Source organism: Martes martes (assembly GCF_963455335.1).
Source record: "Martes martes genome assembly, chromosome: 4".
Taxonomy (NCBI): Eukaryota; Metazoa; Chordata; class Mammalia; order Carnivora; family Mustelidae; genus Martes; species Martes martes.
The window spans coordinates 26,346,213-26,359,600 of record NC_137891.1 but is presented as its reverse complement, the minus strand read 5'-3'; the positions used below and the strand labels follow the sequence as shown (position 1 = coordinate 26,359,600).

The following is a 13,388-nucleotide window of genomic DNA, read 5'->3' as shown; positions in this document are numbered from 1 at the left end:
TCTCCAAGGGCCTCTAACTTCGTTTAATTAACTTTAGTCCCATCTATTAACCAGTTTATAATTTTAGCCGCAAATGCAGTTTCTCTCCTCCACTTTAAACTCAAGTACCCGTGATTTGTTATGTCACCTATGATGCCATTCTCACCTCATAAAAAACATCAAACCACACCTCTACACTTTATCATAATAAACTTTGAAAAATCAAGCCTGTCTACAACCTAACCTTTACTGTAGTCTCTTCTATTCCCTAATCAACATAGCTCTCAAATGGCTGACAGTGTGACATTTGACGACATGTCTAAAACTATATTCTGTAGAATTTTATTTTTATCTGTCTTGCTTTCTTGAAACCTATCTTCCCATCTCTTTTATAATTTTGTCCTCAGATGACTAAAATAGAGACATCGTCACTGATCAACGTTAGCCAGAGTTAACCTCTTGCAGAGACTCTGTTTCACAACCATTTGCCCTCTGGCAATTTTCACAGTCTAAGAATTGTATACCGCCCATTTTCTTGCACTAGAATATAAACTGTGTGGGAGCAGAGACTTTTGATGTCTTATTAACAGTTAACTCCTCAGGTCATAATGTAGCACCACATAGCAATATTCAGTAAATATTTGCTGAGTGACTGAATGCCAGGACACTGAACAAATGAATGATGAATGAACAAAACATACATATTAAATAAATCCTTACCATATTGAGTGTGGACTCCATCCAGACTCTCTGGGTTTAAATCCTATTTCTAATGCTGACAAATTGAGAAATCGAGGGCAATTTACTTAACCTTGACCTCACTTTTCCTCATTTGTAAATAGTAATGATAGTAGCAATAACTTTATGCCAACTTAAAGTGTGGCTATAAGGATCAAAATGTTAATATATGCAAAGCCTGGCACATAGTAAGTACTCTACATGGGTAAGCTCTTATATCAAATTGGGAGTTCAATTCTTTCCATATATTTGGTGTTCACAGATATATAAGAACACTTGGTAAAATATACTTTCTGGTTTTTCCAAGTTTTGCTTTTCATTTATGAAAAACATTTTGATCTGGCAATTACTGAAATAATTATGAGCAGTTTAGACATATTATCTTGGTTGGTAGAAGCAGGGTATAATAAGGCAATGGTTCGAGGTATGATGAATCAGGTGTGATGTAACCAGGGAATCCAACAGTGCAGCTCTGATTTTTCTGAAGATGTTTTTATCAAACCAATCAACATCACTGGGAAGAAAAATACATTCTCATTTTGTGTTGGTGAGTAAATACTTGTGTGCACAGGGCAGGCTGATCTAGTTTTTATTCTGGAAGCTGACTGCCTGTATTCTAATCTTGGCTCTGGTACTTGTTAGCTCTATGACCTCAGGTAAACTGCTCAGACTCTGTGCTTCAGTTTTCTCAACTGCAAAATAAACATAAAGCTAAGATTGAGTTAATATACTGTAAAGTGCTTAGAACTGCACAGACACATATTGTGATTTCAAAGGGAGAGTGCATTCCCTGTTTGGCAAAGGTTAACAGGAGCATGGCTGCTTTGATTACAGTTGTGCCCTGGACACATATCATCTCAATCTAACATGACTTTTCTTCAAACCCTGATGTCATTCAAAGGGCTACTGCCCATGTGATTTCCCAGGACACATCAGACTACTCACTTTGTTTCTGTTGTGATTTAGGTTGGAGATTCGAAAATGCTGAGATTCCTTATTTGTTTTACACTGATGTACATTACACCGTAATAGAAATTTCTTAGCTTCAGCAACTCATTCTATAGTCAGGTATATTGTCTTATGTGTCTTGGTCTTAAAACTGCTAGTATAGTGCTCTAGAAATCATATTCAATATATATTAATCATATCAATATGTATATTCAATATAATTATATATGATAGATATATAATAATATATCATATTCAATATATATATAATAACTAATTGAATTAAAGCAATATCACATCCTCTATAATGTATATGCTTTTGTTACTTTGGAAGAAAATAAACAGCTCTAGGGTGAACCCCCAATATTGCATGATTTAGTACCATAGATTGACCTGGAAGATACCTTCGAAATCACTTAGTATGCTCCTGTATTGGAAGGAGAAAAAAAAGGCCTTAGAGAAGTGAAGTGAGGTACACAAGGCCACACATCGAGTTACAGGTAGAATGTATATTTGAGTCCATGCTTTTCATGGATTATTCTATTTAGAAGCACCTTCACGGTTATGACCATTAATGAAAAAGCTGTATAACAGATTATTTATACATTGAAAAAAAAACCTTTGATTTAAATCTGTTCTTTTTAGAAGAACCATTTTAATTAACATTCCATTCAATTTGAAACCATCATTTGCCATTTAATAGTTATATGAGGGCATCATATTCTATATGTCAGTAACTTTTTTTTTTTTTTTTTTAAATGTAGGCCCCACACCCAGCATGGTGTCCAATGCAGGGCTTGAATTCACAACCCTGAGATCAAGAGTCAGATGTTTAACCAACGGAGCCACCCAGGCATCCCTATATGTCAGTATTTTTTTGAGGATGACTATTGCTTAAATAGTGCCATGTTTTGGTTCAAATGTACACAGATCTCTCGTTCGTTCCTGGTTCAACAGATTTTGTTCTTGAAATTGCTTTAGAGTTTAATTCCGGCAATATTTTCAGCTATTTTTAATTTCTTATTTTCTTTGCAAAGAAACATCCAATCCAGTTCCAGAAAAGAATGCTACATTTATCTACTTCAGTTCAACTGGGCTATTAAAGCCTTCTTCGAAAAAGACAACACAGAACACTGGAAAATTGCCATTCCTTCTCTAAACCAAAAAAACTCAAGTGCGCAACCTTTCTGCCAAGTACCAACACAGTATCTCTTAAAGAGGAAAAAAATAATTTTTTTGTTCCAGTATAAATTCTAAGCTCTCTACAATGACTGATGGTGACTCAGATTAAGTCAGATTAAGTCAAGTATGATAATTTCATGGTTTGGGAAAGATTTGAAGGAGGAAAAGCATTGATGATTACATGTTCATTCAGATACATAATTTTATCAATGTTAATTCGAAAGTTATGTAAAGCAAGCTTAAACAGCTCCACTGAAAGAAGAGTTAGGAGTGTTTAAAATAAAAAGCTCCCTGAGTTCTAATTAAGAGATAAAAATAATACACACTTTTTTTTTCCATTTTGGAGAAAATCTGCTAACAAGTTGACATGTACCATATAGATAAGTTTCAGCACTTCTGAAATTACTTACAAATATCACTTTTGCACCATTAATATTATACAGTCAGTTTCTTTCTCTGACTATATAAGGGAGAATCTTAGAAATCAAGAGCAAATGACTCACACCTAGATTTAGAATTGAGACCCAGAAAGTCCCCACCATGAGAAAAGGATCAACAAGAAATTACTTTTGGTATTTCCCTAGAGATGGAATAACAGAAGTATAGCAAACAAAACTACTAGAAATCTCCTGGATTATCCATTAAAAAGTTTCAATATCTGCTGCATGAATTGACTTCCTGATATTCAGATAGCTCACTGAAATTATCTTACTTTATTGCTGAGCTCATTAAAATCTGAAAAATGATATGCCAATGCTGGGAAATTTGGCACATCAGTAGATAACAGAGCGAGCACATCAGCAATATCATTTGACCTTTGTCAGTCTCTGTTTTCCCTTCCCTCTTCACCACTGTAGTTTGGTTTGCTTTTGGTTGTAAAGGAACAATCTATTGCTATCTTTAACTATCATAAACTACTCTGTTTATTGAAAAGAAGAGAAAGAAAAGAGAAGAGAAAGGAAGAGAAAAGAAATAAAAGAAAAGAGATAAGAAAAAGCAAGACAAGACAGCTCAGGTGTGTCTCAGTTTAGAATTGGCTTGGCTCTGATAGGCTTTGATTTTCTACTGTTGACCATAAACAATTTCACTAACAACTAGCATCAGACATGATTATTCTTTGACCTTGTTTGAACAAGACAAAAAGAAGACCTTTCCATAATTATGTCTGAGCACAATTAAAAACAAGAACACTGTCCCAACTGCCAAAATGACCAAGACCCTTCCATGTCAGCTAATATGAGTAAATGTTGCTTCCAAACTAATTATTATTCCAGGTATGTTCCACTCCTTCCATCTTCTAGGGGGAAAAAATGTATTGAGATACCCAATTATAGGGGCACCTGGGTGGCTCAGTTGGATGTGTCTGCCTTTGGCTCAGGTCATGATCCTAGGGTCCTGGGATGAGCCCCATATTGGGCTCCTTGCTTAGCAGGGGGCCTGCTGCTCCCCCTCCCTCTGCCTACAGTTCCCCGTTTGAGCTCTCTCTGTCAAATAAATAAACAAAATCTTTAAAAAAGAAAAAGATACCCAGTTATAGAACTGCTCCAATTTTGTAACAACACCCAGCCTAGAAATAAAGCATGCTTTTTTGAACCCTTCCAGAACTATCTTGCACAGCCCAAATCCTATGACAAGTCTCTCCTAATACTCTCATACTGGGATGCCACAGGGTCCCTCGTGGTGTGTTGTCTCACTCATTATGGTGAGCAAATAGACGCAATTTTATTTAACTGAAAGGTGTTCCTGATGGACTTCGGTTGGAGGGGACTGACAGTAAGACATGGTACAAAATAAATGCCATAAGGTATGAATGGATGAGCACATGGAGCCAAATGTCAAAATATATTAAGCAATTTTGGCATGATTTTAGACATTTAAGTAACCACTAGTCATTTAAGTAACAGTAAATGGTATTATCTTTTCCTTGTAACAGTTTCACCAGTTTAATTTTTTAAGTTTCTTCACATTTTATATATATATAAAATTGAATGATGTCCATACCCCTATGCTCTCTAGATATCAAACAATGAAACACTTTATGAGTTCCATGCTCTATCTACTGATATATGAAAGGAGGTCAGGTCTTTAGGTTGTGTGAGGCAAAGGGGTCACACAGTTCAAAGCAGCAGTGATTTATGTTTTATATAAAATGTGTCCTTATACCCGCAGCAGTCTCTTTTAGGATGAGACTTTGTAGAGTTAAATATACTTTCCCTAAATACAGCATTTATTGTAAAAGCAACATAAACTTAAAAGATGACCTAAAAGTTATTACCAGCCTTTTAAACACGGCTTCTTAAAAATAATTTGGAAGTCAATATTTATTCAACTCATTCTTTCACAGAAGATGTGCCAATGGATAAAAACACTAGAAAACAATGGATGACATAAATTAAATCATAATATAAATTGTGCTTACTTAGAAAGTCTTCTGTATATAAATTTAAGTTCTCTAATATTCTGATAGAAAAAGCAGTGCCCGGGATAATAGACTTAAACATGAAAATGATACCTTCTGCTTTAAATGAGTAAATATATAATCAGGCTATGCTATAGTCTCCTTGTTGTTTTGGATGCTGTAAATCAGACTCCCAATAAAAATTATTTTCTTTTCACACAGTGTCCTTACCACATTTTGGAAACCACAAACAACATACCAAGTGGCAAATAATCTACATATCGTTGTGAACTTGTAGGTCACGAAGAGAAGCACTACAAAGTTTGAAGTGCAAGGTTTTAATTAGAAAGGGCATTTCCTAGAAAGTGAGATGACATCATCTCGCTAAAAATTAAAATCACTTTTGCCAGATTTTTAAGGGAAATTAGATTTATACACCATTAAGTATAATATACGTGTTCAACATTACCAGCTTGGGACATTGCCTGGCATTCTGTGAGAACTCTTTATATTTTAGCTATTATTATTGCCAGTGCTGTTGTCATTATTTAAGAGGTCATTCTATGGAGTCATATGGACCTATTTTGAAGTCGGTAGCTTTTCTATTAGTTCTCTAGCTTTACGTAGGTTAATTTTTTTTCTTTCAGTTCTTACATTATTAAAATGGGGATAATAATACTTATCTTGCAGAGCTATTACAAAAATTAGCAATAATACATAAGAAGTAGCTAGCAGAGTACCCAGCATATTAAGTTTTCAGTAAATGGTAACTATCACTATTCTAGTGACTAATGTGGAAAGTCAGTGTCTGCAAAAACAATGCATTTAAGGCAGGGTTTTGTTTTGTTTTGTTTTGTTTTGTTAAGACAGGTTTTGTGTAATTTACTTTTTAAGAAGTCACTGATGAGGACTGAATATTGTTAATATTTATTACAAGCCAAACCCATTTTAACTCTATAGCAGATATCAAGAAAATTTAGCTCTTACTTTAGGAAATTACAATCCCAGCAATACAGAGACAAAAACATTTTCTTAGATAAAAAAAGAAGTATGAAATCTGAGATAAAGTGCCTCAACATTTACACCTGTCCTATTTTTTCATTGCAAAGAACTTTCATTTTTCAAAGCTTTTTATGAATGTTATTTTTGATCATGAAAGGCTTTATGAAGGTGATGTTTTATAAAAGACAGATGGCTGGCTGGATCTCATAAACGAAGTCAGGTTAGGAGAAAAGAAATGCATTTTTTTTTCTCTTTTCAAAGATATTAAAAACACGTTAATAAATAAAGCCTAAATGATCAGTGTGACCTTTAGGAAAGTATGTGAAAAGATTGATCTGTCAAATTTATAAAATAAATACACAAGTCCTAAGAAAACTACTTCTGACTTACTGTACGGTGTAACACTAGGACCTTTTAAATTGGTAATAAAGTTTAAAGTTCGGGAGTTAGGGAGTTAGGGAGTAAACCATTCTAAGCTTAGGTATACTTAATCAGCTTAACAGTGTTAAATAGTGCATTACCTCCCTGGTTTTCTTCTTTTTGTTTCTGTGAAGGGAAATGCATGCATCTACCTGATCATAAATTAATCTTTTAAAAGTTGTAATACAGCTCATACAAAATCAATTAAACTATTTTAAAGAGATTTGGAACTCTTTCCACTGTAAGACTAAAATATAATCAGTCAGCAATATGAATATGAAAAGGTTAAGAAGCATAAATGTGATCTGTGTCCTCAAAAAAGTACTCCCTATTATTAAACTCACAAGACTTATAAAACAATACACCATGCTGTAATAAGTTCTCAAATTTTGGGAAGAGAAAGTGCAATCAGAGAGAAGATGGTTGTGATCCCTATGAGCTCAAGTTGTCAAGAAATGGAGGAAAGGGGACTTAAGAGGAGGAGACAAAAAGAACTGAAGATAAGTATGGAATCATTTAAGAAAGGATGTTCAGGAGACAGCTCGAGAACCCGTCTGACTGGAGTCAGAGTAAGCATTGAGGAGTAAGATTCATTGAACTGGATTATAGGGTAGCTTTAAATTTGATTTAATGTAGGCATCCCGCAATCTTGAAAAAGAGAGTCAGAATGAAAGGAGTACTTCAGGAAAATTATCCTACTAAGGTTGGCGGAATGTAAGACACCCGTCAATTTTTAACGTGAGCCCTGGATACATCCTCAAATTTCAAGGTTATTTAAGGTTTAGGTAAAATTCCCAGGGATGTTGATTCAAATGTTAGGGTTTTCTTGGCTCTGGCAATTGTGCCTTTTTGGGAAATTTAAAGTATAAACATAAATAAAGATCAACCCTCTATTAGAAAACCTAAAATATCAAATAAGACAAGGTCAGGAAAGGAACATTACTGTTGGGCATTGTGGTAACAGTATTTTATCCATCGCCTCCAGTTCTCCTAATCTCTGCAATGTAATGCTGATAATAGTAATAATGACAGCACTTATTGGGTTGAGCTCTACAAAACTGTCAATATTCAGCATTTTTTAACCAATTATTTCATGTGGTTCAACCTAATATGTTGCTGTAATTGGAGTGATTTCTCTATAGTCTCTCATGAAGGCTGTCAGGAATCCCACCACGTTGTTTTACAACTGAAGAAAGTGGAAGCAAAAGAGTAACTTGTCCAAGTTAACGGGAAAACAAAGTGCTAAATAAGTATTTGATCTCCCCTTCTAAGCTAATTCGATTGTATTATATGTGGCCCAAAAATCGTTATAAAAGTAAGGTGAAATATATTTTAGAATAAGAAAAAATATATACATATATACATTCACATAAATATCTATGTAAATCCACTTCGTATTTTGTGTATGACATTCTGTCATCCTTCTATTTTCTATATGAACACACACACACACACACACACACACACACACACATCTTTTTCTCTGGCAATATTTCTCCTTTGAAATGTCTTATTTGAAAAGTCTTATAAGAAAGGATATATTATTAGGAATATACATTTTCTTATTTATAATGGAATACAATCAATTTGAGATAAGGGGAGATTTTTTTTTAAAAGCTCTGCGTACCATCTGGATGTTCTTTGAAAAGGTTAATGTTATGAAGAGAGGACCCAGAATAATTCTATAGAAAGAATTAAAATTGAAACTCCTCGTAAATTATTTCACAGGAGTAAAAGCTATGAACTTAATGATCTGGAATAGTCACTTAAAAGTTTAAAATTCTAGAATAGATACAGTTTTGAAATAAGAGTATAAATGAATGAGTAATATGATCTAAAGCATAAAGATATTGGATACTATTTTTAGAAAGACTCACAGCAGGTTGAATAGATTAAACATTTTGTATGAAAAATCTATTGATGTCTCAAAATTACATGCAATAAAATATGAACAGCTGGTTCTCTTTTATTGGTTTCTGCACAAAAATGATTATTTTCTACTGAGTAATTACTGACTGATTTATTTCCTATTTCCATTTGCTCACATTTTAATGTCCCTAAACGCTTAAAAGAGGTCATTCTTTGCAAGTAAATGTGTTTGAAATGATTTTTAAAAAGTGTCAAATTTTAATACCTTTTCAATCATTGGTTAAATATATATTACACTCAATTTTTCCAGGACAATTTTAAATTGAAATAGTGCCAAATAAAATAGAAACTCTTAGATAATACCAACCGTGGTAACTGAGCACAAAAAAGCCACTTGTTGTGAAATCACTGTGAAATTTGATTAGAATCTGATTTGAAGTGCTATAGACTGATTCCAAAGCTGTATTGCCACTGAATTGCCCAATCTGAGGTGAGTTTTGGTCTGGTCCATCCCTATTAGAGAGAGACAGAGCAGGGAGGGGAGAAAGAGATATTGAGATTGTTTTTTTTTTTTAGAGAGTTTTGCACAAGGTTTGAAGAAAGTATTACATATGAAATGGCAAAGAGGCAATAGATGAAATAACCAATGATTAGGGCCAAATCATACTGGAACATTATGTTTTTTTGGGGGGGGGTAATGAAAGGCACCCATATTTGTTATAATCAGTTCCATTGCCCCTGGTGTTTTGAACACAACCCATATGGTCCCAAATGCTTGAATTTTGCCCTCCTTTTAGTTTCTTCAAAACAATCTTGAAAATCAGAGACTGTTAAATTTTGAAGGAATCTTAAAACTCATCCAGTAGTTCAGGTAACCAGCTGTCAATAATTAATTCAGATATTTTCTTTATAATATGTTTTTAAATAAAGATGTTTCATTAACAGGATAATTATAATGCAAATATATTTTATAACAAATTATAATGACAGAAATTCAATCATATTAAATAATTATGATTTGAACTTAGGTCCTTAAATATCACTGGTTTTATAAGTAGAGAACTTTGCACATTAATTTAATAATAAATTTAACATCTTTTTTAACCCACAAAAGCTTTTGTTCTGTTTAGCTGTTTCATGGGCAAATGAGTCAAAACCTGTTTCCCTTGTTTGTCTCGTTCTACAAAATACATACTGTCACCCTCAGTTACTCACACCAATTCAAATATCAGACGGGATGACAATTTGTAAAGGACTGTGATATATTTTCATTCCTACCTAGTTTCACTGTTATATATAGTTGAATCAATCAATAACAATGGTCCTGGCTTACCATACAGTAATGAAATCATAGATTGGTTCTGTTTGAAGGACAGTAAAATTGATGTAGATTCCATTCCCAGGGGGTACTCTCACAAGCCAAAAACAGTCTTGAAAGTTAGGATATTCATCAGGATACCCAGGGGAATAAATGGTGCCATTCATTGCAGTTATATTTCCTCCACAAAGAGCTACAGAAATGATACAAAAAACTATTAAAATAAAATGACAATGAACTGATCATAGAGGAAAAAAGCAAATATTTCATAACACTTAGCAGTATAAAATACATTTATATTATGTTCTTACCTCAGTTAAGATATATAAAATTAGGTTTTATGAACCATGAACAATATGTAGTCTGCTTTTATTTACTTTTCAGTATGTGGTATGTTACATAGTTATTATTACTTATTCATAGATTAGTAAATTAGATTTTCTTCCTTTTTCTCAAATACTTTATCAATACATACACTGTTCAACTTCCACCTTGTATCATGTATACATATAAAGCCTTATAAAAGATTTAAGTTCTTTTAATTTAAAAGGATTTTTAGAGAAAATGAGTCCAAATTCAGTAGCAATACCTGCATTAGTGGCTTACATAAGAATGATTATTAAACACAATCCCATGCACCCCACCCAGACACACACACATAGGAGAAGCTCTAAAGTGTTAATGAACTGTAGTCTTACTTCCAACGGAGAAGGTTGGAAATCCTGCCAATAATGATAAAATCAATTATTCATTTTGGAACCTTAAGGATTTTGATATGGGTACTAACTATAATTCTCAACTGAAAAGAAGACTGTATATTTAGCACGCTATTTGAAGAAGATGACAAAAAAGAGTGCCAAGACCAGAATTATTAAACACAGATGATATCAACTAAAACATAGCTTCAAATTAGAAGCATACCTTCACACCTTGGAAGTGGATGATTCCAATTACGACTCACTCCGTGAAGGCAAGTGAGAGCTGAATTTCCAATTAGTGTGTATCCAGGGAAACATTCAAATGAAATGGTTTGACCCACAGTAAAATCAATGCCAATTACAAAACCATTTCGAAATGGGCGTGGATCAGGACAGCTTTGCAACTGATAGGCTGGAAAGGGAAAAAGAAAGACGTATTTCCTTTCTGAATATCAGAAAGACCACAGATGGGTACTACTTGCAACTTGCAAAATAGATGCAGTGCTGCTTGTCTTTGGTTATAAATATTAATTCAGGTTTATAATAAGTGATGTCAGTGGCAGTGTGATATGGATTTCTTCTTGTCTATAATTTTCATATTTAAAATGTTAGTACAATTCATAAAAAGGCATCCAGTTTCTTATGCAATCTATCTAAATTATAAGTTTTGATGAAAATGTAAACTACCCACAATTTTAATCTGACATATTTTGATTCCTTTACGTAGAATGCAGTTGCTTCCTGGTTTTATTGCATGTATGCAGAATAAAATAAGCATATGCATAAGCCTAATTCTGAGTCTTTTTAAATTTGCTTTTTACTATTTTTTCCTCAAAAAAAAACAAAAAAAACAAAAACAGCACTATAGTATCCCTCTGTTGGGTTTCTCCAAATAAAATTATTTAACAAATATGAAGTATTAGGAAATAAGTTTCCTTTTAATACAAATTTTGTACTTCAGTTATCATGATATTTTTAGCATAGTAGTATAACTATGTGTTTATTTGTTCATAGTCCTCTTGTTCTACATTCTGTGTGAAATCAAAGCTCCTGTTTTGCTTATAGTAGGTTCTTAATAATATTGCCAAATAAATTTTGAAGTTATAAACAGTATAAATATTCATATACTCCTGCCTATATGATTAATATTTGGGACTTTGTTTTCAAGAATTGTAAAATTGTATTATTATTAATAATGTTTAAATTACCAAAAATCTGAGGCTATTTTCCATTGACCACTAAATTCTAAATTTCCCAAATCAAAAGATTGCATTTGCAGTTGAATCAGTAACCTTAAGTTGTTTATTAAAATATAACTCAAGGGGCGCCTGGGTGGCTCAGTGGGCTAAAGCCTCTGCCTTTGGCTCACGTCATGATCTCAGGGTCCTGAGATCGAGCCCCACATGGGGCTCTCTGCTTCCCCCTCTGAACCTGCCTGCCTCTCTGCCTACTTGTGATCTCTGTCAAATAAATAAATAAAATCTTTAAAAAAATATATATATAACTCAAATTTTTAAGCTAGACATTTCAGAATTAACAATTTCCTTAAGATACTAAGTGCTTTTTTCCTTAGTCTATCTTTTTTATTTGAATTAATATTCCACACATACAAAAAAATCAAAACCAAAGGCATCACTCCAATTTAAGACAAATGTGTATCATTTGATTTTTAGGAGTTAGAGTATATCATTCTATTAAACAAACCCTTTCAAATTTTTATTCACATTTAAAAGATTTTATCCAGTTTTATTGAGATGCAATCAACATACAGTGCGGCATGAGTTTAAAGTCTACAACATGATGATTTAACTTCTACATATTGTGAAATGATGACCACGATAAGTTTAGTTAATTAGATAATTTTGAATAGGATAGACTCAGACAAATGTATGATCCCGCAATAAACTCTATAACATTTTGCCCTCCCATGCATTTTAGTTTAATAAGGAAATAGAGGAAATAGATTTTAAATATTCAGGAAAAAGTCCTCACCCCATATCATATACAATATAGAACTTAACTGACTGCCAGTAATAACATTAATTTTGGAAGGCAGTTTTCCAGTTTAAGGTTACACTTAATTGTGTAATATACATTTTTCCAAAATTCAGAAAGCTCTTAAAATCTGATCACAAAAACATCCAAAAGTAATGATGATTCTTTGAATCTGTATAAATTAACCTATTTCTCAAAAATGCCATTAGCTCAATAATATAAATGTATAAAAGTATAGATAGTTTTAAAATGAAATACAATTCACAAATAATATCTAATGATCTATAATGATGTAACACATGTCTATAATGTCAACAATATTAATATTATATCAATAACAATAAAAATCCTGTTATCTTTTATACTTTTGTTATATAAATAATGAATCTTTTTTAAGGGCACATTGAAAATGCAGTTAGTAAAATTCAAATTCCAGTTATACATCATTCAAATAAGAGCATTATTTTGAGAGGCAGAAGGAAAAAGAGGGAAGGATAAAAAGATGAAGCCTGGTTTAAAGTAAATAACAAGGTGCTTGGCATAGGCCATGAACACCTGCTAGAGAAGGACTACAAATATAGCTCCAAGTCTTCTGGCAGCAAATAATTAAATTCCTTGGGAACATGGTTGATTCCGTACTGAGAGGTGGCAGAAATTACTTCTATTTTATGAAAATGATGATGTGTGATATTGTGTTCTTAAGTAATGTATGCAAGCGTAATGCAAATTATAATTATTTTAGACCCATGTAGTTGGAATTTATGGCGTCTATTTGAACCACTCTTAAATTTCCTTCTGGGTATACGCTTTTATTCAGCAAATATTTATTGTGCTCTTACTT

The 13,388-nt window shown here is 33.0% G+C and overlaps 1 protein-coding gene across 3 annotated transcripts in view; it reads right to left on the bottom strand.

The window, feature by feature from the left end:
* Positions 1 to 13,388, bottom strand: part of CSMD3 (CUB and Sushi multiple domains 3) — a gene marked incomplete at both ends in the record, with an annotated part of 1,233,164 nt that overhangs the window by 92,401 nt on the left and 1,127,375 nt on the right. For all 3 annotated transcript variants that reach the window (XM_080802411.1, XM_080802412.1, XM_080802413.1), the window contains 3 exons: positions 8,904 to 9,049; positions 9,870 to 10,047; positions 10,776 to 10,964. In XM_080802411.1, the coding sequence (XP_080658537.1) occupies positions 8,904 to 9,049; positions 9,870 to 10,047; positions 10,776 to 10,964 (513 nt within the window). The remainder of the gene's footprint in view (positions 1 to 8,903; positions 9,050 to 9,869; positions 10,048 to 10,775; positions 10,965 to 13,388) is intronic.